This window comes from Diabrotica virgifera, chromosome 8 (assembly GCF_917563875.1).
Source record: "Diabrotica virgifera virgifera chromosome 8, PGI_DIABVI_V3a".
In the NCBI taxonomy this organism is placed as follows: domain Eukaryota; kingdom Metazoa; phylum Arthropoda; class Insecta; order Coleoptera; family Chrysomelidae; genus Diabrotica; species Diabrotica virgifera.
In genome coordinates this window covers 177712461-177740054 of record NC_065450.1, presented here as the reverse complement: position 1 = coordinate 177740054, position 27594 = coordinate 177712461, and the positions used below count along the sequence as shown (strand labels likewise).

Genomic DNA, 27594 nt, shown 5'->3' with positions numbered 1-27594 from the left:
ACGTGATGTTAATAATATACTATTATTATGGAACGAGTAGGTACGTTTTGAGTACCTTTAACAACTGTAATCTTTATTTACATGCACTGCATGTCTTATTTGAATTTAGTGTACATTCAATAAGATTATGTGTTTAAAATACATAATCTTATTGAATCAATTACATTAAAACGCAAATAACTTGAAAACTACTTACTCTATCGCATTAAGACAACGGATGATAATTACGTAAAAAATAACGAAGAATTAAAAAAACATGCTGAAATGATTATTACGACAGTGGCGTAGATTGTAAGGGGGAGAAGGGCGAAAAGGAAGTATACAGCACGCCTCTGGTAACAGTGGAAAACTATCTCTTAAGACTAGTTAAAGTACCCTAGCATGTGTAAAATGTGTGTTAAGTTTGAACAAAAAATATTAAAAGATGCTTAAACAATGGGCTAAAATCAATTTAAAACATTTGTAATAAAACACTGTATCTCGGTAAGGAGGAAGATTTTAGTTAAGTGTTTTGGGTTAAATCTTCGTATTTTGTGCTAAGGTTTCTCCAGTTACGATATGGATTTCTCCAGTTACTATATGGACAATAGTTAATGAAACACCCTGTATAATAAAACAAATACGTACAGTAAAGAATAAAAACAAATCTGAAGTGTCAATACCGCAACTGTCAAATAAATGTTACCAATTTATGCCAAAATGTCACCTTTGTTCGATCGCAGTTAGAGTGTAATCCGAACAAGTGTGCTTTATAAAAATGCTTTATATTCCACTTATACAAATCAAATGAAATAAATTAGGGATGTTTCTTTAAATCATTAATGCCCGATTTCACCAACGATACCTAAACAGTTGCCTTATTAAGTCATTCTTATCGATAGGAACTTCTTAAGTCAATACTTAGGAACAATCGCATTTCACAACTAAAACAACTGCGTATCTAGGAAATGCTTTCCTAGGTATTACCTAGGGTACGTTTGAACTATTTTTGATAAATAAAAAGAAGAATAAGATGACATTTTCTTACTTTTTCGATTATTTGTCATTATTGTTTGTTTGCCAATTTGGTTTTATTCAGTTTTCTACTGTTGTAGTAGTTATTTTATTTAGTAGGTAGTTAGTTATTTGTGCATTAAGTTTGTATATAATAAATATAGTCTTGTGTGTTATTTGTATAATAATATGTACAGTGAAATGGAGGAAAAGAAAAGAGTTGTAAATTTTACATATTATGACGAAAAATTGAAGTTAGTTGAATTTTTAATTAATGAAATAATTTTAAAATAAATAATATGTTGAAAATTGCTTTTTATTATTAATTTTTTAATGACACACTTTTAGTTATATCGTGAATGGGTTTTTGAAACACAACACTAGCTTGTTAGATAGTAGGTAGACTACATAATTTTGTCAACAGACCTGTAAAAAACTCCAAAGGATTTTCTATATTTTCTCTATTTTCCAACACATATTATATTAATAATATAAAAGAAAATACAAAATTACAACTAATTATACCTAATATTACAGAATAACAGAAAAATTAAGGTAAGAAGCAAATTATTGACAAACGTCACAAGTACATTAGTCAAAATTGTAAAAATATAACCTGACTGTCAATGATAAGTAATACCTAAAGTTTAGGGAGATCGAAATCCGTATCCTAACGTAAGGTAATGCTTAAGCGGTTTAGGCAATTCTTATCGTATGGTGAAATCCGTTTTAGAGTTAGGAAGTACCTAAACCCACTTAGGTAATTCTTAAATATTTAGGTATCGTTGGTGAAATCGGGCATAATAGTCTGGGCTGATTAATCGGAGAATATGCCATTTTTGGGAAAAGTTATTTACCAGCAATTTTATTGCTGGAATCGAATCTTATTATTGTATGTATTAATAATATAGGTATGCAAAGTCCGCAGATAGTGTGCTACTTTTTTTATAAACAAAATGGCGCCCGAAAATCGTGTTTTTTTCAATTTTTGCTCTATAACTCCAAAGATTTTAACTTTACATCAAAAACACCCAAATAAAAATTCATCGCAATTAAATTCTGCATAGAGACGTGTTTTTCCCGATTCACTTCGACGAAAACTTTCCCCGGAAAAAGCGGGTTTTTCCAACAAAATCTTTAATTTTCAACTAAAATTTTAGATAAGTAATTGTTAATCAATAATTAAATAACTTGGCAATATAAAAGCCCTTTTCATATAGATTATAATTCCAGAAGCCGATGGAAATTGAATGAACAGTTTAGCAACAATTGAATTGTTAATTAAAAATTTACGGTCGCTATAATAACGACAATAATTATTATGCATAAGAATAACTATGATTTTTTCATAAAAAGATACTATACCTATCTAATGTACTTTACAGAATTGAAATCGGACTATTTAAGCGGCCTCAGGAATATTTTAAAATTATAAAGAGTTTTTTGGCTTATAAACAAATAGAATATCTCGAGAAATATTAAACTAAATTAAATTGTAAAAACGGTATTCGAAAATCAGCGGCAGGACGCTTCCTCTAAAAGAAAAAACGTTTAATTATGATGAGCAGTTCCTAAGATACAACCGGTCAAAGTTGACCACAATTTACAGCAAAGATATAAACAATAGAATCATAATTTTTAAATCATCACCTTTTTGTTTTTGTCCTCTTTCTCCACACCAATTTTCATATGCTTAATATACTCATAACATATATTATTATAACAAAAACTATCGATAATACGTGTGAAAATTGCCAAAAATAGCAAAATTCCAATCAAAAATTAGGTTGGAGAAAATGTAACCCCCTTAAAGTTCAAAATCGGTATACGTTAAAAAAAATGCATTTTCTCGGCTTTCCATGGAGCAATTTCCTTCATTCTTTTTTTGTTCCCAAGTAACTCGAGTAGAGCCATCGAACTAACGCATTAATAAATGTCAGACTTGCTTTTGTTTTGTTATAATAAATTAATTTATTTATTATAACACAAAATTTTAATTTGTTTAAATAAAAATTGTTTAAATAATTATACAGCTTTCAAATGAGAATATTTATGTTTTTAACTTTAAAAGGTACACTTGTAGTAAGTTTATCTAAAAAAGCCTACAACTGGAAAAAATATGTAGTTTTCTGTTCTTATAAATAAATTAATCTATTATAACAAAACAAAAGCAAGTTTGACATGTAATAATGCGTTAGTTCGATGGCTCTACTCGAGTTACTTGGGAACAAAAAAAGAATGAAGGAAATTGCTCCATGGAAAGCCGAGAAAATGCATTTTTTTAACGTATACCGATTTTGAACTTTAAGGGGGTTACATTTTCTCCAACCTAATTTTTGATTGGAATTTTGCTATTTTTGGCAATTTTCACACGTATTATCGATAGTTTTTGTTATAATAATATATGTTATGAGTATATTAAGCATATGAAAATTGGTGTGGAGAAAGAGGACAAAAACAAAAAGGTGATGGTTTAAAAATTATGATTCTATTGTTTATATCTTTGCTGTAAATTGTGGTCAACTTTGACCGGTTGTATCTTAGGAACTGCTCATCATAATTAAACGTTTTTTCTTTTAAAGAATCGTCCTGCCGCTGATTTTCGAATACCGTTTTTACAATTTAATTTAGTTTAATATTTCTCGAGATATTCTATTTGTTTATAAGCCTAAAAATTCTTTATAATTTTAAAATATTCCTGAGGCCGCTTAAATAGTCCGATTTCAATTCTGTAAAGTACATTAGATAGGTATAGTATCTTTTTATGAAAAAATCGTAGTTATTCTTATGCTTCATAATTATTGTCGTTATTATAGCGACCGTAAATTTTTAATTAACAATTCAGTTGTTGCTAAACTGTTCATTAAATTTCCATCGGCTTCTGGAATTATAATCTATACGAAAAGGGCTTTTACATTACCAAGTTATTTAATTATTGATTAACAATTACTTATCTAAAATTTTAGTTGAAAATTAAAGATTTAGTTGGAAAACCCCGCTTTTTCCGGGAAAGTTTTCGTCGAAGTGAATCGGGAAAAACAAGTCTCTATGCAGAATTTAATTGCGATGAATTTTTATTTGGGTGTTTTTGGTGTAAAGTTAAAATCTTTGGAGTTATAGAGCAAAAATTGAAAAAAACACGATTTTCGGGCGCCATGTTGTTTATAAAAAAAGTAGCACACTATCTGCGGACTTTGCATGCCTATATTATTAATACATACAATAATAAGATTCGATTCCAGCAATAAAATTGCTGGTAAATAACTTTTCCTCGTATTTTGCTAATTAGCCCAGAGTATAATACAAATCTTACATTATTTCTATGCGTATATAATAAAATATGACCAGTGGCTGTAATTCCAGTGTACTCGGCTAAATGATTCTAAACAGGAACAGACCTACCGCTTAAATATTTCGTGTTGGTATCATGTGACGTCACGGACTACACGGATGACGTGCAACGGTATGTATATTGAATGGACTGTAGTTGCGTTGAGTGTCTGTGGTAATTGTAGCCTTTGTGTACCACTGGGATCTGTCGCTTGGTCTGAATCGGTATTGGAATTTTCGGTGCGCCTGGAGAGGTGTTTCTATACTATATTTTTTTACCCTTTTTAACTTAGCGTCTTATTTCATTTTCAATTTTGCTTGGGCTAAATATTTATATCCCTAGATGATTAAAATTCCGCAGTGGGAATCGAAACGTTAAGTATTTTTAGATAAAATATGTTATTGTCATTACAACCTAACTATGGCTAATACCATATAAACATAACATTTGATTTAATTTTGTGAAAATTTAAGGAACATAGTTCGCAACGTTCTTACCAAACCTTACATAATTCATAACATAATTGATTCGAGTTAAAAATACCTGGCAGTACTATGCAATTTGCCAAAGCAAAATGAAACAAATTCTTATATTTAAGACCCAACCACAATTGAGATGAATCTAGCTGAAAAGCAGAAAGTTGTCTAAGAGACACTCACTGTTCCACAGCACTGCTCGTACTAATTCATTACGTCTATTGTCATCTTCTGCAAATAAAGAAAAAAATATATAGAAATGGTAGATTTCATCTTATATCGCCAAATTTATTTAATGTAACTTTGTAATTTACCATGCACACAGAGAACAGTGCAAATTAAAGAAAATATACTTCCAAACTTATATAAGAAGCATAAAAAGTAAGTGTATTACGTTTAGATTTTTTAGTCATGCATGATCATTGATATTCATGAACTGGTTTGAAATATTTGCTAGCTTGTTGTTCTAGTTCTTTCCTCCTGTTACAGGTTCGTCAGATATGCTTCGCAAAAACTTTTGTTTTTTTTAAACTGTCATTTGTAGAATATTGACTTAATTTCTGTTCTAGTAAAGCCAATTTTCACGATTTCAATGTATTAACAATTTTTTTGTCATTCCAATTATAGACTACTATATTTTTTTACCCTTTTTAACTTAGCGTCTTATTTCATTTTCTATTTTGCTTGGGCTAAATATTTCTATCCCTAGATGATTAAAATTCATTATTTGTTCTTTATTTTTTAGAAGTGGTTAGACATTTTTGTTTGTAATTGTGTTAAAACTACGTTAAAGTCTTTGAAAATTGTCTTTATTCCTTTCCACCAGGACAGCATCATCTGCATAGCGTAGTATTTTCATGTCTGCATTCCTTATTTTATATCCTTTTCCTTTAGGCACTTCCATTGTTATCTCAAGGTGTTACAAAGTGATTATACATCATATTATCTGATACCAATGTATAATTTGATAAATTTTTCCATGTTGCACAGTAATTCGATAATATCCTCTGGTTGAATTATATTATAGACTTTTCATAGGTCTACGAAACACTGGAATATTGGTCTATTATATTCGGTATATTTTTTCGAATGCTTGTTTTAACATTGACTAAGCTTCTCTCCATTTATTTTGATACCATACTCGCTCAGATATGCCTTCTATAAGGATGCTCTAAAAGCATAGTAAATAGCTTTGAAGAGACGGTTTCTCATTGTCCTACTCCTCGCTGTATACAGAATTAAGTTGTTTCTTGTTCACATAGTCTTACGCTATCCATATAATTTTGGTAGATATATTTGATTATGTTAGTGTAGCGATAGTCTATTCGGCATTCTGTTAATGCTTTTATCCTTTTCTGATGGCTTATGCTATTGAATGATTTCTCGTAGTCGACGAATATCAGTGTCAATGGTTTGTTGTATTGTTGTGTAAACTTCTCTATCAGATTCTTTATCGCTAGTAAGTGGTCGTTAGTGCTATATCCCGATCTAAATACAATTTGTTATCTAAGCTGATAGAAGTCTAACTTAGTCTTCAGTCTTTTTTTGATAATTTTGATAACAAACTGATAGTAATACCGTAGTTTCTTAGATCTGTTATGTCTCCTTTCTTGTGTAATAAAACAATGACTGTACTGTTCCAGTCGGAATGGGTTCTATCTTAATAGATGCATTCGGTGACAAGTTTGACCAGAGCCTGGATAATTTTATTTCTGCCTTGATCCTGTTTGATCGCCTCGATCACTACTCCGTCATCGTCAGGAGATGTGATATTTTTCTTTTCTAAAAGTGTCGTTTTTACTTCGTATGGTGTTATTTCTGACTTTAATTTTGATCCCAGGTTTGTGATTTTGGGGCAGGGACTGATCTTGTCTTTCGTTGGGGCTACCATATTTTTGACAACCTCGAGGATTTAGGTTGTATCCGTAGTAATGTTTCCATCTTTGTTTCATATTCTGTACATATTTTGTTGCCTATGTTGTTAGTACTTCACCTCAAAACTTTTAAAATTTAGTTTTCTTGAATTATTTTAGGTATTACTCTTGTATTGTTTTCTCTTATGTCTCTTCGGATTGATCGGTGGATATCTTTTAATTTCTTCAGTGTTATGTAGTTGAAGTCGTATTTTTTCGTCAGCTTTAGTTTGGCTTAGTTTTTCTCTATGGGTCACGACTGTCGGACAGCACTCCCTTTCCGTTTATTTTAGTGTATATTTCTTCTGTCATCCGCTCTATAGGTCAGGTAATTTATTTAATTCAACATGCAGCTATAACATGCATACCTTTGCAGCTATTTTAACAACTTTGCAGGGATATTTTTTGCAGATTGTATTATGTATGAATGTGTATTAAACTAATAGTTTCCGTTAACTTTTGTGTCACAATAAAACCTTTACCTCTTTGTATTAAAATATCTTCTTAATTATACAATAAAAGCCAAATAATCATGTCTGTCCACATATTAATTTCTAATGATTTTTTAAATTGGTCAAATATTGTTTTTGTATGTTTCTTTTATTTTTATTCGTAACTTTTTAATTTTTAATAACGGGGAAAACCATCTTCTCATTGCATCCCATATAATAAGAATTTTTATAATGTCCTATGAGTTATTTTAGTTATAATCTATTAGTAAAGTTTTTGTCGCTTATTTATTAATGATTAATTGGCAAAGTGTCATTAATTCTTTTTCTTTGCAAAGATGTTATACTTATTGAATCTATTCCTTTTTTTCTTCTTTTATGGCCTTTGGGAACTGCGCCCATTTAGCCAGCAACACTTCTTAAAATCAACGCCTGACCATACACCAAGACCATTACGAATCCAATCGAACAATCAAGGGTAGGGAAGGGAGAAAAACTTTTCGCACCCAGGTCGTTCAGGGTGACTAACCACAGACTCAGTAGGGATACGGGGTATGATTAATTTACACGACTAATTTTATAATCTAAACTTTCAATTTACACGACTTAACATAATCTAGAAGAATCCTAAAGATTGACGGTTTGTGCAAAGCTAGTAAGTTCATCAGATTATATAGGGGATAAACGTTTTCTTGCAATAGCTGCATATTCAATAGATTTCTTTGTGCCACATATTTGTCACATGCAAAAAATATATGATCCAAGTCACTTATTGTATTGCAATTTTCGCACAAATCCGACTGTATTACATTGATTTTATATAGATGTGCGGGATAACAGGCATGGCCAAATTTTAGTCGAGAGATAGTAACAATATCGCCTCTTGAAAAATCTAAATTTTTATGCCAATAATCTGTCGGGATTTTCGAATGTAAAAGAGTATACCTTGTCGGACAATGTATACAGTATTGATTCCATTGAAGTTTCCAGTTATCATGTAGTCTGGTTTTACTTATGGTTATACATTGTTAAAGTCCAATATCATATCATTCAACGTTTCCTCGCCACTGAAAATGCTGTCTTTTGCCAACTGATCTAGTTTTTCATTATTTTCAAGACCAATATGAGCTTTTATCCATGTGAATACTATATTACACTTCATAGTTTCAAAATATTGATATATTGGAATTAAGTTTAAATTTTCTTTAACATCTAGTGATGGTATAGGTATAAAAGGCACAGCCCACACCATCACTTTGTTTTGAAGCATCGGTATATATTTGTGGGTGATTAGGCAATAAATAAAAAATTGTGATGCAAACTGAAATAAAATTGAGGGTTTTCGTTTATCTACCTTAGAAGAATACTTAAGATCTAAATTCTACTGAATCATTCAAACACTAAAACTTACTTTGAGGAGATCCCTGGTAAGAAGAAGTCCCCACTGTGGGAGTTTTGTAACCATAATTATGATACATTGTGACAGGTACTTGTGGTGGTGGACTAGGACTCCTAGGTCTTTTTGACTGTTTAAAGACTGTTTGTGGGGGTGGCTGTGGCTGTTGCTGAGGCATAGGAACCAATCGTGGAGGTTGAGGGGGCTGTTGTTGTTGTTGTTGTTGTTGTTGTTGTTGTTGTGGCGGTGGTTGAAATTGGGGCTGCTGTTGAATATATAATTGTGGATGTACCATATTTCCTGGTATTTGTTGTAGCGATATTAAGTTTTCTCTGGAATAAAAAAATCGTTACTCTAGCAGCCTTAATTTGTAAAATGCATAAAAATATTAAATTTATGTAGATCTAAGAATAAACCCGTGAAAAACATCTCTATAATTGCCTTTTTTATTGATTGCAAACTAAAAACGAACTCTTTCATACATCTTAATATTTTTGTTAAAATCTACCTATCTTAAAATTTTTGTATAGTATAACGTAAATAAACGTTGACCTCAATATAACCTTTATGTTAGCTAAATTCAGAAGATTGTTTTATTTACATATATGCTGAACTGCTTTAATTCAAAGGGTTCCTAAACTGTAGGTAGTACAATCTGTAGCAATAGTTCTTCGGTCAAGCTAACTCGAGTACTCAACATACCTAATGGCGAAGACCAATATCCAGGGGAGAGATTCAAGTATAGTAACCCAAACACCCAACGTAGCCAGGTAAAACATGAATCCTGTAAATAATTATTTAATGTATGTATTGTTATTTTCACCCATTTTACAACATTAAAATATGGAAACATTGAATTATCCATGTCTGTCTGTCCGTCCGTAAACACAACTCCTCTGTTATTAGAACAGACAGGATAACAAATAAGGTGTTGAATGAGAAGTTATAGCCCAAAGACGCTATTAAAGGTTAGAAATTTGACCTCGGACTTCCGTTCCAGAGTTGCAACCAGAAGTATTGTTTTGAAATCATTGATATAGTACAACAGATATATTATTTGACGCGAGATAGCAAGAGAAGAACATATGAATCGCAAACTGCAGAAAGGCAACAAGTCCAGTTTTGCCAATTTTTCAAGAGAGACAAAAAACTTAGTAAACTCAAACACACTAGTTTCCTTTCTGCAGTAAATAGAACATTGAAAGCGTTGCCATGCCAATACTAATATGCAGACGTGTTTCCTTTTTGTAGTAAACGTTGCGTTTTGCTACTGGAAACAATTTTAATCAAATACACAAAATTCGTACATATTGGACATGATGCCTTTCTGGAGTTTGCGATTCATATATCTATATACTACTTCTGGTTTTTATATCACATACTTTAATGAACGTACTTTAATTGTGGTTAATTCCCAATAAAAATATTAAACAACATTTTACTGTTGCAGTGGCGGATCTACGGATACGGAAAAAGAGGAAATTTCCCCCTCCCCCTAACAAGAAATTGTTGAGACATAAAAATATATTAGCTGACATGAAACTTAAACCACAGACTAACAAATTCAACCCAATAAACATGCTAGTTAGGAACATTAAGGGAACTTAATGCATATAAGTTAACGCATGTCCCTAATACCGGATTTATAATCAGCCCTGTTCGACAGGTAATTGGACAGGGAAGTGGGCAGCGTGAATGTGTAAATAGCTCACTCGCGCTTTTACTCGTCATGCTACTGCCACTGCACCTACATACCCAAAGAGTCGGTTCTAGTGGCGGAAGTCAAAGGCGGCCTTGCCGCCGGCAAAGCGGAAAGTGAGTAAGGGAGCAAGACGATGTTGTTGTCACATTCCTTTCTTGTGAGTCGTTCGGTAATGAGTTGTGGGGACATTGGCGAGGAACTGATGTGAACACCTCACTCGCGTTGATATCGTATTTCGGGCAATATTTCCGTCAACGGCAGCAGCAGTGGCAATAGCTGAGTATAAATCCGGCATTAAGTTTTCGGAAAATTTTAGATTTAAAAGTATTATTGATAGGAAGCCTTGGATCAAGTTGCCATTGGAAACCAAAGTTAGTAAACAACTTAAACAATATAAACAACGTCAGTTTTGATAAATACGGTTCGTTAACATGTTGTAAAAACTTAATATTCATCAAAATATCCACCGTTTAGTTGGACATGTACCTAAACGCGATATTGTAAGAATTTTTAGTGCTCAAAATATTTCCGTGTCAATGATTTACCAGACAATTAAAGAGTGCGAAAATGGTATACCATGCCTTAATTTGCCCCAAAGTGGAAGACCAAGAGTTTTAACTCCTGCTCGGGGACAGATATTAACTCAGAGTATGGAGAACCAATAAGGAAAGTCTTTGCGAATGTTGGTGGAAGATATAATGTTTCACGAATGACTGTAAGTAGAACAATTTCTAGAAATAACTTAAAACGATATAAAAAAAAAACAAGCTCGTAAGTACACACCAGGCTCGCCATTCTCGACATCACTCGCAATTAATTAGCGCATATACGTAAGTTGCGAAGGATTGATTTGCGAACATTTCCTAAAAACGGTATTCTTGACCACTGTTCGCAGAAACAGGCGACCGTTCGCATTGTTGAAGTCTAAATACATTTAGCAACACTGTAAATATCTGTCTTCACTGCTGTCTGCTGTAGAAATTCGGTTAGGTTAGCACGTTAGGGTTCGATTATTTATTTATCGTTTTTGTTATACGTGGTTACACGCCGTTACACAGTTAAATATTGTTTATATTTGTATTTTGAAAATGGAAATTCCATCAGTTACAGTTGAGTCCGCGAGTCTTTACCCGTGTGTCATTAATACCTGGTCAGATAAAACACATACTTTTATTTAGCATCATTCTCTTGCACGCATGAAATTAACGACAAACCAGCTGCCGCCTGTTATTTAAGTAAAAACACATGTTATTTTTATGAACGATTTAGACTCAGTGTATTGAAAAGAGATAGGTACAAAAAAAGACGGTTGGGGATGTCTTCACATATTTTAAGTACAATTTTTGACGTTTTGGTTTATTTTACTTTTGTGGCTGTCAGTTTGTTGAATTTTTTGCTGTTATTTTGTCGAGTTTTTGCATTTTGAAGTTTTTTATAGTATACAAACAGTTGTTTTCGTAACTAATTTTATATTGGAGTTAGAAGTTTTGTGATAAGTTTATGTTATTTTAAGATAAATTTTAACGACGTACAAAGCTAACCTCATTGTTGACACAGTTGAATGTTTGTGTTTAAGGTTCCGCCAAAGTGAATAAAATAACAAAAAGAAAATATGTTACTGAATTTTTTTATAAATTGTTTATTTATTTATTAATCAATGATAATAAAATAATTTATTACGCTACTTCAAATGTAGCTGTAATTATGCACCAAAATTTTAAAGCAAAACTTAAATTTGACATTCTATTTATTTAATAACGTCAAATTTTATAATAACCCGTGATCGGAATAATATCCATTTGCCGTTGTGTTTAGTAAATTTGCGACTTATTTCGTATGCTTTAAATGATGACGCACGGGTAAAGACTCGCGGACTCAACTGTAAAGCAAAACGAACAACCAATGCCAGACGAGAAAAAAAATATTGCTGGAATTTATGAAAAAAATCCTAATTTGCTAAGTGCAAAATTTTCAAATGCCTTTACTCAAAAGAATTTTTCTTCTTAAAAATGACTTTAACTTTACCTGGAAAATTAAAAAATGTATTAGATATTAATGAATGAATAAAATTATATAATAACTTATCGTACCAATTATTATTCTACATAAAAGTCACAGCAACAATTAAATATATTATACAATTATCCAAATTCCATTAAAAAACAAACATAAAACGTTACAATCTTCACTTGCGAAGACGATGCGAATGGCTACAAGCACTCGTAGCGAGTTTGGAACGTTCGCAATGATTGAGAGTCCTCAAGAATACGGAAAACTCTATTTCGTTCGCATCGTTCAATCTTGCGAATGACATTATTTGTACTTACGAGTGGTCAAGAATAGCGCCCCTGTCCAGTTAGAAAAAATTCCTAGATATTGCCGTGTATTGAGACTTACAACACCTTTTAACCCTTTGACTGCGGGAACCGCATATTTGCGTAATTTCAGTAGTGCACGAGATGTGCGGGAAACGCATATATGCAACAAGGCTAACAGCTTCGCTGCGGTTAGCGATTATTTGCGTATAGACAAAATATAACGTAAACAAAATATAAAATATATAATGACATCAGATGGTTTCTGAATGAATGGGCGTGAACCGCCCACCTAAAGTGCCTCGAGCGGGATCAGGTTCCCGCAGTCAAAGGGTTAAATGCCATTGACAGAGTGGGAAGAGAGTTTGGCCTAAATATAAACTGTTCAAAAACAAAATACATGGTATTTAGCCGTTTGGCCCATCAAGATTCACGGTTATATGTTGATGGTCATATAATTCAAAGAGTACCCAGTTTTAAATATCTTGGTTGCCATATTACTGAACAACTAGATCCTGATAAAGAGATAAAATATAGAATCGAGATAGCCCGCACGACATTTTTAAAAATGAGGTCATTCTTCTGTAATGATACCTTGCAACTTCAACTTCGAAAGCGCATGATTAAATGCTACATTTGGTCAGTCCTCTTGTATGGTGTCGAAGCATGGACATTAAAAATATCCACCATTAACCGTTTGGAGGCCTTTGAAATGTGGCTGCACAGACGTATTCTGAAAATACCATGGACGGCTATGCTGACCAATGTGGCAGTCCTTAAGAGAGCAAATGCTACCCGCGAGCTGCTTGATAACATCAAATATAGAAAGATGGCCTATTTTGGACACGTAGTAAGGGGAAACCGGTATAATATTCTTCAACTTATTATGATGGGTAAAATCGAAGGACGCAGAGGAATTGGTAGAAAGCAGGCCTCTTGGTTGAAGAATATCCGGGAGTGGACAGGAATAAAGAAAGCAGAACACCTATTTAAAATAGCTCGAGACAGAGACAGTTTCGCCATGTTAATCGCCAACGTCAAGGGGACTTGATAGGGCACGTTAAGAAGAATTGAGACTTATTCATTTTCCTGGTAAAATTCTCATTATGGATGATGAAAAGTATTTTACTTTATCCAATTCCGAAATGAAGGGCGACGACGGATTTTATACACACAATGTATCAGATGTACCGAACGAAGTTAGGTTTAAGGGAAACGTGAAATTTGCCAATAAAATTTTGGTATGGTGGGCCATCTCAGAAGCTGGTGTTTCACAGCCGTTTGTTGGGCGTGTTCGCTGTGAAGCTCTCAATGCTGATATTTACGTTGACAGGTGTCTTACAAAGCTTGTTTAATTTACAAATACTCATCACCCAATGATGAAATCATATTTTGGCCCGACCTAGCGTCATGCCATTACGCCAGGAGAACGACAGCTTTTTTAACTGCTCAAAATATAAACATTGTTCCCAAGCGCGACAACCCTCCAAATGTGCCTCAGGCGAGGCCTTTAGAAGAGTTTTGGGATATTTTGAGTCGAATGGTGTATGATAATGGCTGGTAAGTCCAAAATGAAGATCAGGTAAGGCGAAGAATTTTGCAAAAATTTCGTGAGATCGATTTAGAAATAGTCCAAAGGCTTATTTCACATGCAACACCAAATTTACGTGCCATTGAAGATCACGGATCTCTTTCTGTTCTACAAAAATACATTATAAACTTTAGATATGTACACTTATTTTCCTGTATTTAGTTAATTAAATAAACTTAATTTACAACTAGAAAATATATATTTATTTTTTCCGAAAACTTTAGGGACATACGTTATTATTTATGTCTTTTATGTAGTTTGGGTTTATCTTTTTTGTCTTTTGGTTGGTGTTTTATTGGAAGTTCCCCCCTAAGGCAAATTCCCCCTCTCAAGGCAAATGTCTAGATCTACCACTGTACTGTTGTATACTAGGAATCAGACTCACCCAGAGTAGAATTCAATTCAGCTTTTATCTTCATTGAGCTGAGGTATTTCAAATTAAAGTATTGTATCACATAAAGATGACCAATTTTCTTCATTTTCACAAATTCATGTTCACTATTGATTGCTGCCATACAAATAGTAAACAACTTGAAATCCTCAAACTTGAAACATATGCTTTATAGATTCTTTACTGTCTAATACAGTGAGATTTTTTCATACAAGTACCATCTCTATCTTAGGCCGGATACTTCTGGAACCACCCAGATATATCATAATGAAAATAATTGGCATAATTTACTGATAAAAGTGTGTTTGTGAAAATATATCGTTTATATATCAGATTATTTTTCAAAATATTGTGTTAAAAATAATATCAAAATCTTATAGGCTTTATCATTTAGGATTATATTTTATAAGAGTATGCGGTTGAACTACTACAAGATTACACATTTTTATTCACATGTGTATAAATTTCATAATTGTACCTATAGTCTGTATGTTTTTTTCATATACTATATGTAAACTAAAAATAATTTGATCAAAAGTTTTGATTCGATATGTTTTTATCACTATCAAATAACCAAAAAGTAATAAATAAATTGGTGAAAGATGCAGATAGCACCTGGAGCCTTTTATTACTTCAGTAAATTGTGAAAAGAAATACCTATACGAAACTTATGAGATATTAAAAACACAATAATCTATCAAAATAATGAATGTAATGGGGACAAATAATATTAACCAGAAGGTCAGGGGGTTAATAATCAATCAGAGAAAAACAAAATACTTAATAAGTACGAGAAATCAAGACCAAATAAATAGAATAACAGAAATAAGAATAAGTAACAATGTATTCCAAATATTGATTACTGTCATTAACATAAGATTGCAAATTAAATGGGATGGTTATTAAAAAAATTAGATTGGTATTAACAGTCACTCACATCTTACTAAACGTAGAGTATACAGAGTCGGTATTTTCTTATCGATGGTATGCGCCTTTAATAAGAGCAACAAAGAGACATGTATTTATTATACATTTAAAACGGGTTAGAAGATGTGGGACGGCCAAACGTGGCGGAACTAGGAAGGGTCACCAAAAAATTTCGGGTAGTAGGTAATGGCTTTGTCAGACAGTGTTGCCAAAGTTGGAAATTATCAAAAGAAAATATTAAAATAGAAAAAATAATATATTTAACTTTTTGTAAACAGATATAATAAACAAATTATTTAAAAGAAAAAAACTTTAAAAGTAAAAAAATATTGTTTTCGCCAATTTTAAAAAATGTGAAAACGTTGAATTATATTTCAACGTTTTTTTTTATTAGTTTTTTCTTTTAAATAATTTGAATAGTACCTACACTATTTGTTAACAAAAATTAATATAATATGTTTTCTACTTTCATTGTGCAAGTTTTTCTGTCCCAGAGACTTTGTAAACACAACTTTTCCTTCATAAGATCAGACAGAAGGACAAATGAGGTGTAAGAGTGAAAGCTCTTAACCCAAGGATGTTATTAAAGTGAGAAACTTGATCGCACTTCCGGTTTGAGCGTTAAAATTGGAAGTACTATTTTAAAGTCGCCGAAATAGTACAAGCGACATATTATTCGACGCGCCGTAGCAAGATGCTTCCGGTATTATTCAAGTCGGTGCGTCCGACAAAAAAATAGAATGACAAATGATGTGTCGAATGAGAGCTTATAACCCAAAGATGGCATTAGAAGTAAGAAATTTGACCTCGGACTTCCGTTTATAGAGTTACAACGGGGAGTACGGTTTTAATGACGCCGAATTAATACAAGCAATGTATTATTTAACACGCTTTAGCAAGACGAAAACAAATGTATTGTACTATTTCGGTGATTTTAAAACAGTACTTCCAGTTGCAACTGATACCATCTTTGGGTTATAAGATCTAATTTGATACCTTGTCTTCGTATTGCTCGACACCTCATACTTAGGTACTACGTGGCGTTACAACCCTTCGTGGGTTTTAGCCCACTCGACAGCAAGCCTTCACTCTTCTCTGTCTTAGACAATCTCTGTCCAGTTCTCCACGCCCGTAGCTTTCAGGTCTCCTGCTATATTATCTCGCTACCGGAGTTGAGTGTTTTAATAACGTAGGTGTTATATTCGATAGACAGACGGACGGACAGACTTGCACAAAGCCGGAAAAATATAATGGTTTTCGTCTTGCTAAAGCGCGTCCAATAATAAGTCGTTTATAATATTTATTGGGCGACTTTAAAATAGTACTTCAAGTTTCAACTCTAAAACTGAAAGTGCAAGGTCAAATTTCTCACCTTAATAAGATCGTTGGGTAATGAGCTTTCATTCGACAGCTCATTTGTCCTGTCTTATCTAATGACGGAAAAGTTGTGTTTACAAAGTCTCTGAGAGAGACAGACATGCGTAATTATCCATCAAAGTAGAAAAAAATAATAATACAGTGATGAGCGCGCTAATAACCGGCAAAATAACGCAAAAGATGGAAAACTTAATACGTTGTGAAATAAAAAGAGATGAAACTAGTAGATGTGTAAAATTATCGATAGGAACCTATAAGTTTACATTACATCAGGTACACAGTTTCCCTCCTTTAGACGTCTGTGACAGAAAACATTTAGAATTTTATAAAATTCTCCTGTCACGGTTAGATTTGTTACACAACTCAGATATGTCTAAAGGTGCGAAACTATGTAATGTTATGTACATTTATAGGTTCCTATCGATAATTTTACATCTCTATTAGTTTCATCTCTTTTTATTTCACAACGTATTATGCTTTCCATCTTTTGCGTTATTTTGCCGGTTCTTAATAGCGCACTCATTACTGTACCTATATTATTTTTTGTGAACAAATAAGTACATCTACTAAACAAATTATTTAAAAGAAAAATATAAGTAAAAAAATAAACGTTGAATTATAATTCAACGTTTTCACATTTTTTTTAAATGGGTGAAAACAATATTTTGTTATTTTTAAATAATTTGTTTATTATATCTGTTTACAAAAAGTTAACTATATTATTTTTTCTACTTTAATATTTTCTTTTGATAATTTCCAAATTCGGCAACGCTGTCTGACAAAGCCATACCTACAACGCGAAATTTTTTGGTGACCCTTCCTACTTCGGCCGCCCAATATTTTCTAACCCGTTTTAAATGTATAATAAATGCATGTCTATTTGTTGCTCTTATTAAATGCGCATACCATCGATAAGAAAATACCGACTCTGTATGTCTATACTTTGTTTCACGTTAAGAACGGAACATTGCACTTATGGAGAAGTCCATTATGACACAGGTATTGAAATCATAATTGATATATTGAAGTATGAGAGTAGAAAAAATATTATTAACTTATGTTTCCACTAAACCCTTGTGGATGAGCATGTAAGTATAGTTTGTAAATATAAATCTAATATATGCAAATCAATATACAGTGCTCTTCAAATTAAACTATCCACCTTAAATAAATTTTAAACCACTGATTTTTAGAAAAAACGCAAAAACAAGTCAAATAATACTTGAAGGGGGAGACATTATGCCATATTTAAGCTTGCCGGGAAAGGCACCCTCTCACCCCCCGTATCATCCCTTAATTTTTTTTAAATTGAATTAAATTGAAACTAAGTTTTAACCATCTCCATAAGTCTCCTTTTTCTAACTTTTATCAAAATTGTCGTGGATTGCGCACTAAACTTCGTGTTATTATCGACAATTCGCTGGGAGTTTGTTATGATATAATTATATTTACTGAAACTTGGTTAAATGACCAAATATTTGACTCAGAACTTGATCTTGCTGATTACGTAATATATAGGAAGGACCGTTCTCACCTCACTAGTGCTGCGAGCAGAGGGGGGGTGGAGTTCTAATTGCAGTACGCTCAACTATCCCTAGTAGACTGCTGGAATCTTTTCCAGGTATAGAACAAATATATGTGGCTGTAGGCAGTACTAATTGTCCGCTTATTGTGGGTGCGCTTTATTTTTTTCCTAAATCTGCTTTAGAAAAATATATCTCTTTCAATAACAGTATCGATAATCTTTCAAATACATTTCCCACCTCTCATGTCTGTATTGCAGGGGACTTCAACCTACACTGTTCTTGGTCTCATGATAATTTTTGTTCTGCGGCAATTCCTGCTCCAGGCATTTCTTTAATCGAAGAAGATGCTATAAATATTATGAATCATATATGTTCCTATCAAAATCTTTTCCAACGCAACAACATCTATAATAATGTAAACTCATTACATGATCTAGTTTTGGTTCATGATGAAAACTGCATTGTCGCAGAAGCTGATAAGGGATTAGTTGACCCCGATAGTTTCCACCCTCCTTTATGCTTTAATTTAAACCGCGCAGATGTTTTAACTGATGAAATGAAAGCTGAAGGCTTTTTCTAAGACTTTAAATCAGCAAATTTTCAAGGTATTTCTGATTACTTAGACACAATATACTGGGATGAAATTTTCAGAGACAAAAGTTTAGATGATATGGTCAATATACTTTATGATGTCTTATATGGCGCTATCGATGTTTATGTACCAATGAAAAAGTTTTTTACCGGCAATTTTCCTAAATGGTATACCCGAGAGTTAAGAAATTGCATCATTGCTAAAAAGAAAGCTCATAAGAAATTTAAAGTGACCAGGTTACCTCAAGACTATAACGAATTTTCTAGATTAAAGTCGATATGCAAGTCCTTATCAGGTCAAGCATACAATCAGTTTGTAGCAAACGTTGAACATACACTTCCCAGTAACATTAAAAGCTTCTGAAGGTTCGTAAATTCTAAAAGGACCAATAATAGCATTCCGAACACTTTAAACCATAATCGCCAAACCAGTTCCGATGGTCCTACTATAACCAAGATGTTTGCTCAGTACTTTGCTGCAGTGTATAGTGAGGACGAATGTCCTATTCCTAATAATAGTGCAAGGGCTAACACTAGTTTCAACATTACTGGTTGTGACTTATCTATTTCAGAGGTATATACCAAATTATCCCAGCTAAACATACATAAGGGTCCAGGGCCTGATGGAATCCCACCCAAGTTACTGAAATACTGTAGTTTTAATCTTGCTCGTCCCTTATTCTTTATTTTTCAAAAATCATTACAAACGAGTGAATTCCCTCCCGTTTGGAAAGTTAGTTTTATAGCACCGATATTCAAGAATGGCGATAGAAGCGGGGTTGAAAGCTACAGACCTATTAGTATCCTTAATACTATACCTAAACTGTTCGAGAGTTTAATATGTGACAAAATTAAGCCTACTATACAAAATGTAATCATTGAACAACAGTATGGTTTTGTTATGGGGAGATCAACTGAAATGAACTTGTTAAATTATACCTCCTTCTTAAATGAAGCATTGGAAAGCAAACAACAGGTAGATGCGATTTATACAGATTTTTCCAAGGCATTCGATAGGGTCAACCATACGTTATTGTTACATAAGATCGAACAGTTAGGTTTCTCTGATCCTCTGCTTAGTTGGATTCGAAATTATCTATTAGATAGAAGGCAGATAGTTCGTATTAAGAATTATTTCTCTAATGAAATTATAGTTAAATCGGGGGTACCTCAAGGCTCCCACTTAGGACCTATCCTTTTTAATTTATTTATAAATGACATAAATAAAAGTTTCAATTTTGCTCAATTTCTTCTATTTGCTGATGACCTTAAATTATTTCACATAATTACCTCTTATTTAGATCGCTACAATTTGCAATCAGATCTTAATGGTCTTGTGGAATGATGCTCACTTAATGGTATGGACTTAAATGCAAACAAATGCCATGCTATAACTTTTACTCGACTAAGAAACTTTGAGAATAATTCTTACTATATATGGGACACTAGGTTACAATTAGTTGACTCGCTTAAAGATCTGGGTGTTATTCTTGACACTATTTTGAATTTCAACCTACACATTAATAGCATGGTTTCTAAGTCATTAAAGATGCTTGGCTTTGTTAAAAGATGTAGCTATGACTTTACGACTGGTCGTTCTTTAAAACTCCTTTATTGTTCTTCGGTTAGACCACATTTAGATTATGCATCATGTGTTTGGTCACCTCAAACACTTTACTGCAAACTATTCGACTTGACTCATTACAGAGTCGTCGTCAACATAAAGATCTTTGCTTCTTATATAACTTAATTCATGGTCATAAATTTTGTATCCCACTCTTAAATAAAATTGGTCTACGTGTACCTTCAAGAACCACCCGTTCTGTGACCACCTTCCACGAGGTCATTAACCGTACAAACTATGGTTCAAGTTCCTATCTCTGTAACACTATTAAATTAGCAAATACATTGTCTCCGCATATTGATTTCTTTATGAACGACTTTACTGCGTTTTCCACACAATTACATTTATATTTAACTTAATGTTCTAAGTTCAAGACTGATTTGTCAATTACTATTATTGTCTTTTTAGATAGACTTAGATATTTAGATTTTTTACTTTATATTATAGGACTAGCTCTCAATTGTTAAATGAGAGCAAGTAATTTTATTTTTTTGTTGTTGTTTATTATGTATTTACCAATTTTGTACCTACTAGCACTAGTTCTTATTTTGAATTGTTTTTATAATTTGTGTGACATTTTAATTGTATCATGTACTAATGGACTTCGGTCCGTCAATAAATAATAAATAAATAAAAAAAAAATTACTACCCTCTTTTTTATCGGTGCCGCCCAAAATCCCGACAGCCAAAATCCCGACAGCCAAAATCCCGACGGCCAAAACACCGACACGCCAGAATTTCGACAGGCCAAAATCCCGACATGCAACAATCCTCGCATAAGTAAAAATTCCGACTTTTGTTTAATACTTTTAATACAAAATACTTTTGTTTAGTAACAAAAAATAAAAAACAGATGGCCATAAACAAAAAACAAGAAATAAATGTAATTATATGTTAAAAGAAACTTATCAAATCTGTCGGGATTCTGGCCTGTCGGGATTTTGGACTGTCGGTATTCTGGCGTGTCGGGATTTTGGCCGTCGGGATTGTGGCTGTCGGGATTTTGGGATAGACCCCTTTTTTATTGATTTTCATTTTATATTTTTATATTTTAACACTTGATGCTTAAAGTGATTAGTTTATGAGAAAAATAAATACGAAAGCAACAAAACTGGATTGAAAATAATTATTTTTTTAATAATTTTATTAGGTACATACAAACATTTAGAATGAACATTTCGCTACCAAAAATATTAACAATAATTATTCAAAATGACTTGAAAGCTTGAATAATTATTATTGTTAAAATTTTTGAATAATTATTGTTAAAATGTTTGACAGTGAAATGCACTCTATGTAAATGTTATAAAATTGTTAAAAAATCATTTTTATTCAATCCTGTTTTCTTGCATTTGTATTTATTTTTCTCATAAATTAATCACTTTAAGCATCAAGTGTTACACATTTTTGAAATCAGTACAAAGAGGAGAATCCAAATATGAAATAAAAAGGGGTAGTAATTTTAAAAAATTTAAGGGATGATACGGGGTGAGAGGGTGCCTTTCCCGGCAAGCTTAAATATGGCATAATGTGTCACCCTTCAATTATTATTTGACGTGTTTTTGCGTTTTTTCTAAAAATCAGTGGTTCAGAAGATATTTATCAGGTTGACTGCCACAAAAAAATGTTTTAAAAAAGTCCCTGGTGCCAAGTTGAAAAAAGTTCATCTGGCAACCAACTGAAATACTTGCATTACTAATGTTTTACCAATTTTGTTTATTAGTCCAGATTTTTGGAAAAATATGTCAGCGGTCGAATACAACCGCCGGGGCGAGGGCGGCATACTTATTCCCGTGGTGCCAAGCAGTCGGTCGGGCGGTCGTTCTGTTCATGATGAGACTTGTTGTGCATTATTCCTCTGAGTGGTTGATTTGACGAATATTTTATCAGTAAGGTTAAGGTTTCATTGTTAGTAAGACAAAATGCTAGTGTTTTTTGGGATACACGGCTATAATTCTATAATAAAGTACTAACTTACTGTGGTACTTGTGAAGGCCAACCACACCTTTGTTTAGATTGTTTCAACAAACATTCCAAATAAGTGATAATTTTTAATTTCTTTCATGTTCCTATTTACCTTTCGTATGTTATTTAGTTTAGAATGAATAGTTTTTACATTTTTATATTTTTTACTCAAAATAAAGACATGTCAAAATTTCGATATCATTTCAGTCTCCCCTATTCTGCCAAAATGAAAACTGATATGTATATGTGACGGCTGTATGCCATGGTGGTCGAATACTGCAATAATTCAGCTTCTCTACACAACCTCTGGCAAAACAGGAATTATATCACAGACCATATCAAATTAGTCGTATACGACTGCCGTGGCATGTAGTACTTATTGAACTGGCGGTCGTATACGACCGCCTGGCAGTCAACCTGTTAAGGTGGATAGTTTTATCTGAAGAGCACTGTATATCATCAAGCTTAGAAAAAAAATTCAAAGTGCCCATTACTGGTGTGTGCATAGAATAAATTAGGATAAATCTTTTATGGAAGAACATTAGTTTCTCATATTCTATCAAATTTTTGACCTAAACGATTGAAAAAGGGGCATATAGGGCTAATAATAATAAACTAATAATAAGCTGTAAAAAAACTGTATGTATGCACACGAAGTAGATAAACAAGTACCAGAATTGAGTTAGAATAAAATGTCTCTAGTGTTACATATCTGCAGTATTGCTTTCATAATAATAATATAGTAAAGAGTATAGTAGAGCTTTGTATAAACGATAGGAGTTTGAATGGAAGGAATTACAGTAGACTCTCTCAATAATGAATACGGTTATTACGAGGTTTTGCTTATAACGAGGGACACCAGATGTCCCATGAAATTCCTATTGAACTGTAACACCCCTATAACGAGGCATATTTGGTTATAACGAGGAAAAATGAAATCGAAGAATATGTTTCTTTACTTGATTTTAGCGCAGTAATGGCTATAAATAAATACCTCAACTGCCTGTATACAGAAATCCCCAACATCTGTGTGGTTATCGAGGATAGTGCTGTAATAAAATCCACTGCCTATAAGAAACTTCTTCCTGTTCTGTTTATTTTTTGACCGTTATTGAATATTGTACGAAATTTACAATTTATGTTGGCGAAGCATTATTGTTGAGGAAATAATATTTGGGTAATTCTTATATAAGAGGTAACTTGCACGGCAATCAGTTTAAAATAGAAATTTTGTTCTAGAAGTTGTTATTTTTTGCTATGAAACACATCACCATAATGTACTTTATTAAATAACATGATTAAATTGCCAATTAAAGTATATCTTTCTGAAATTCCTTATAAAGTCTAAAAATGTCTCTACCCTGGCCTGTCCTCTTGCCGGCTTCAGTTTAATTTGAAGACGATACATTACTTCTTTATATCAGTTGCTAAACTAAAATATGTTAAACACGAACTTCATTAAATATATTTAATTATTATTAATAAAAAATTCAACAATATTTATTTATTTCCAATAATTTTTAAATTTAAAGTTTGTCCCACTTTGTTTTGTGTATCTACCCTGGCAAATTTCATTCAGCTACTAAAAACATAATATAAAACAGATATATTCGAAATAGTGCTCAAGATCATCTATCGATGCGTAGTTAGCAATGCAAAACACACGAGCCATGAGAGAGTCGCCATTTTTTAGTTGTTGCAACAAATTCCAGGAGTGTGGTGGCTTCGCGAGGTGATTGTGTCTCTCCACTGGTAAGTCACAAAAGTTATATTATTCATCTAATTTATTTGCATTTACTGCTCTAATTTAATAATAATGTAAGAGTTAAAATGTGATACATAATGTACCGAAACATTTCTTATGCCAATTAGAACATAAGAAATTATCATGAAAACGTCTCTCCCCTGCCATATTTCCCCTGGCAAAATAACTGCCAGGGGAGAGACTTGTTGACCAGGGGAGATAATGTTAATGCAAACTAAGTCAGATATAGCTTATTTTCATCAATGTTACTGTTTTAAATACATAATTTAAATAATTCTGGTAAATAGTTAAAGACTAAAAAATAAAGGTGGTTCTCAGTTCATATTGTTATTAAATTATTGTCTAATATTGTTACAGATCATGGCACCACGGAAAAAGTTAACACGTAAAGAAAGATTACAGAAGAAACGTGAAGCAGAGAAACTACGATATCAAAAGATTAAAAATGATCCAGAAAAATATGAATTGCAAAAGCAAAAAGAAAAGCAAAAGTATTTAAATAACAATGAGAAAGGACTTATAAAGACTATCGATCAAATGACTCATTTAGAGAGCAACGTAAGGCACAAAAGATATGGAAAAAGAAAGCAAGCGAGCGAAGGCAACGACTTGCGCTTCAAAATATAACTAATCTTTCGGCAACACCATCGATGTCAGATGTTGATAATTATCAAAGTTTTAATTCTCATAGAAGGGTTGTAGCTGCCAAACTTAAATCAGACCAAGCTAGAGGACAAAGATATTTAATTAATAAGAAAAAAGATGAGACCATACATAAACTTAAAACTAAAATGGTTGCCTACAAAGATTACGAAAGCCTGAAAAACTGACACCTAACAGCAAAGTAGAACAGGTGTTGAATTCTCCAAGTTCCGGAGAAAAAGTGAAGGAAAATTTATTGTTTGCAGAAGTGCTCAGCCAACAATTAAAAGAAAATTATTCCTCTCTTCCAAATAATAAAGAAAAAATAATTTTCAGAAGAATGATAAGCGGAAAACTGGTGAGATAATACGGCATACTACAGAACGAAAAAATATGAAACCTGTAAGAAAAATTGGATACGAACAATTACTGGAAAATAAATGGAACGCCAAAGCCAGTTACGAAATACTGAAGACAAAAATTATAAATTTTCTCCAAGATGACTCGAACACGAGGTTATGTACTGGCAAAAGAGATTATGTGACGAAGAAAGGAGATAACAAACAAAAGAGAGTTCTTGTGGATACTCTAAGAAATCTCCTCATATCTTTCATCCTTTCATGAAGACCTGCAACATCAAAATATCATCTTCTGTCGCCTTAAGCCATTTTGGATAGTATAACGAAACTGCGACAAATGTGACACTTGTTTGTATGTTACACACGCCAATATGGATCTGATGCTCACAGCTCTATTTTAAGCTAAGATTATCTCTGTACAAAGCATCAAAATCTTCTTCATATAATTTGTTCCTTCATCAATGATGTGATTGCTGACCACTCCAGAAGATACATGAATCGCAGAGTAGACAATCCAAATCATCTCATAGACGAATTATTCAACCCTCCACTAATTGACAGACACCTCAAAAGACTTTGGCCAGAAGACCTAGCTGTTAGGTAAATTCCAGAGAGTCGTCAATGGACGACACCTGCCACAAGCCAAGAACATACATCATATTTACTTATTACTTTATTGAAGTAGTTTGTAAATTAGCAATAAATAAATAAAAAATATAATTTGTTGCAATAGGTATAACGAACAGTGCTTTTCCTGAGAATGCTTCGCTTGTAAAAATAAAGGACTCAAATACAAAGAATTTGGGGCTGAAATAAATCTGATTAATGTTTAATGTGATTGGTAAAAATGATAGTCTGATTCTATGTTAAATACCATGTTTAATTAAAGTTGATGTTACTAATTTTGTTACTTTTACTGCCACAAATTCTCTCCCCTGGCCAAATAAGTATCTACCCTGATCTTGATGTCTCTACCCTGCCCAATATATTTACCCTGGCTTTGTAAAAAGTAATAAAATATGCATAAATTGACTTGCCCTTGTGTGAAAAGATAGTTAAGTAGGACAAAAATCGTAATATAAGGGTTTAATGTCAAAACGGCAACTTTTTTCCTTGGCTGTATCCTCTATGTACTTGATACCTCTTATATAGGAATCACCCATTTAGCATCTTATAGCTTCGAATGGCTTCACTATAGGAAGTTAATGTCTTAGAAAACTATATTTATTCATATGTATGCACAATATTATTGTTGTCTGATATAACGAGATCCTCTTATAATAAGGTAATTAGTCCGCCATTTCAGTTCTCCTTATAGAGGGAGTCTACTGTAGTTTGTCAAGAGTATGCAAAGATATGAGAGAGATGTTTCAGGACTCAATTTGTTTCGAAAAAGAGTCTCTCTAAAAGCTAATGAAATAAATGTAAATTAATAGAAGACATGGATGAAGAAAACTAAGGAAAGTCAGAAATCAAAATTTTCCAAATAATGGATGTCTGTAAATGAGCAAGTAAGTATAACTAAGGCATTAGCTAACAGTACACATATACTACATACGTATTTTCCTTCTGTCGTCTCCTATTATCGTCTTCATTTAAAACCTTTTTTAACTGTAGAAATAACTGATGCTTTTCTTCTTTTAAGTGGGTCAACTTTTGTTCAAGCTGTAGAATTTGCTCTCTCGTTTCCCCTAATGTCATGACATCTTGTTGCTCCCTGGCTTCCCGTTCTTTTCTTAATCTTTCTTCTTCAACTTCTTGTTCCCGTTCTTGTTTTTTTCTGGCTCTTTCTCTTAATATATGATTTTTAAGTACTTTCCACATTTGTTCAGAATGGTCAGCTTCTTTCGAGGTTGTAGCTATGTTTTCTGGTAAAATCGTAGGCATTTTAGGAATCTTTAAGGATTTAAAAAACGTTTAATAGTAAAGAACTTTGTATTAAAAATATCACTATTATTTTGATGACAACTATTAGACTTAAAAAGTTTAATAACCTCTAATAAATGTCATATGTCAAATCCATAGAGGTATATATTAACATAGAGGGAGTCTACCTTCCGCGCTTCCTGACGACAAGATCTCATGCACTGGTTTGCTGCATCTCTTTCTAACACATTGTAGCGAAAATCTATGATGACATTCAGTGTGAATATAGGCACGGAAGAGGAGGATAACTGTAGCAGCTTTACTATGCGTAAGAGTGAAACAGCACTAATCCAAATAAAAAAGATGGTGTCGTCACTTCGCTCTGAATGACACTC

At 32.7% G+C, this 27594-nt stretch overlaps 1 protein-coding gene across 4 annotated transcripts in view; it reads right to left on the bottom strand.

The window, feature by feature from the left end:
- LOC114326276 (putative cyclin-dependent serine/threonine-protein kinase DDB_G0272797/DDB_G0274007) overlaps window positions 1-27339 on the bottom strand; it is a 56986-nt gene extending 29647 nt beyond the window's left edge. The window contains exons 1-3 of one of the 4 annotated variants that reach the window (XM_028274584.2): window positions 26892-27338; window positions 8574-8890; window positions 4984-5031 (exon numbers count right to left, since the gene is read on the bottom strand). In XM_028274584.2, coding sequence (XP_028130385.2) covers window positions 4984-5031; window positions 8574-8890; window positions 26892-27220 — 694 coding nt within the window. In that variant the 5' untranslated portion in view covers window positions 27221-27338. Of the gene's footprint in view, window positions 1-4983; window positions 5032-8573; window positions 8891-26891 lie in introns of all 4 variants that reach the window. The other 3 variants (XM_028274585.2, XM_028274587.2, XM_028274586.2) reach the window with 3 other exon arrangements.
- Window positions 27340-27594: the final 255 nt, after the last annotated feature.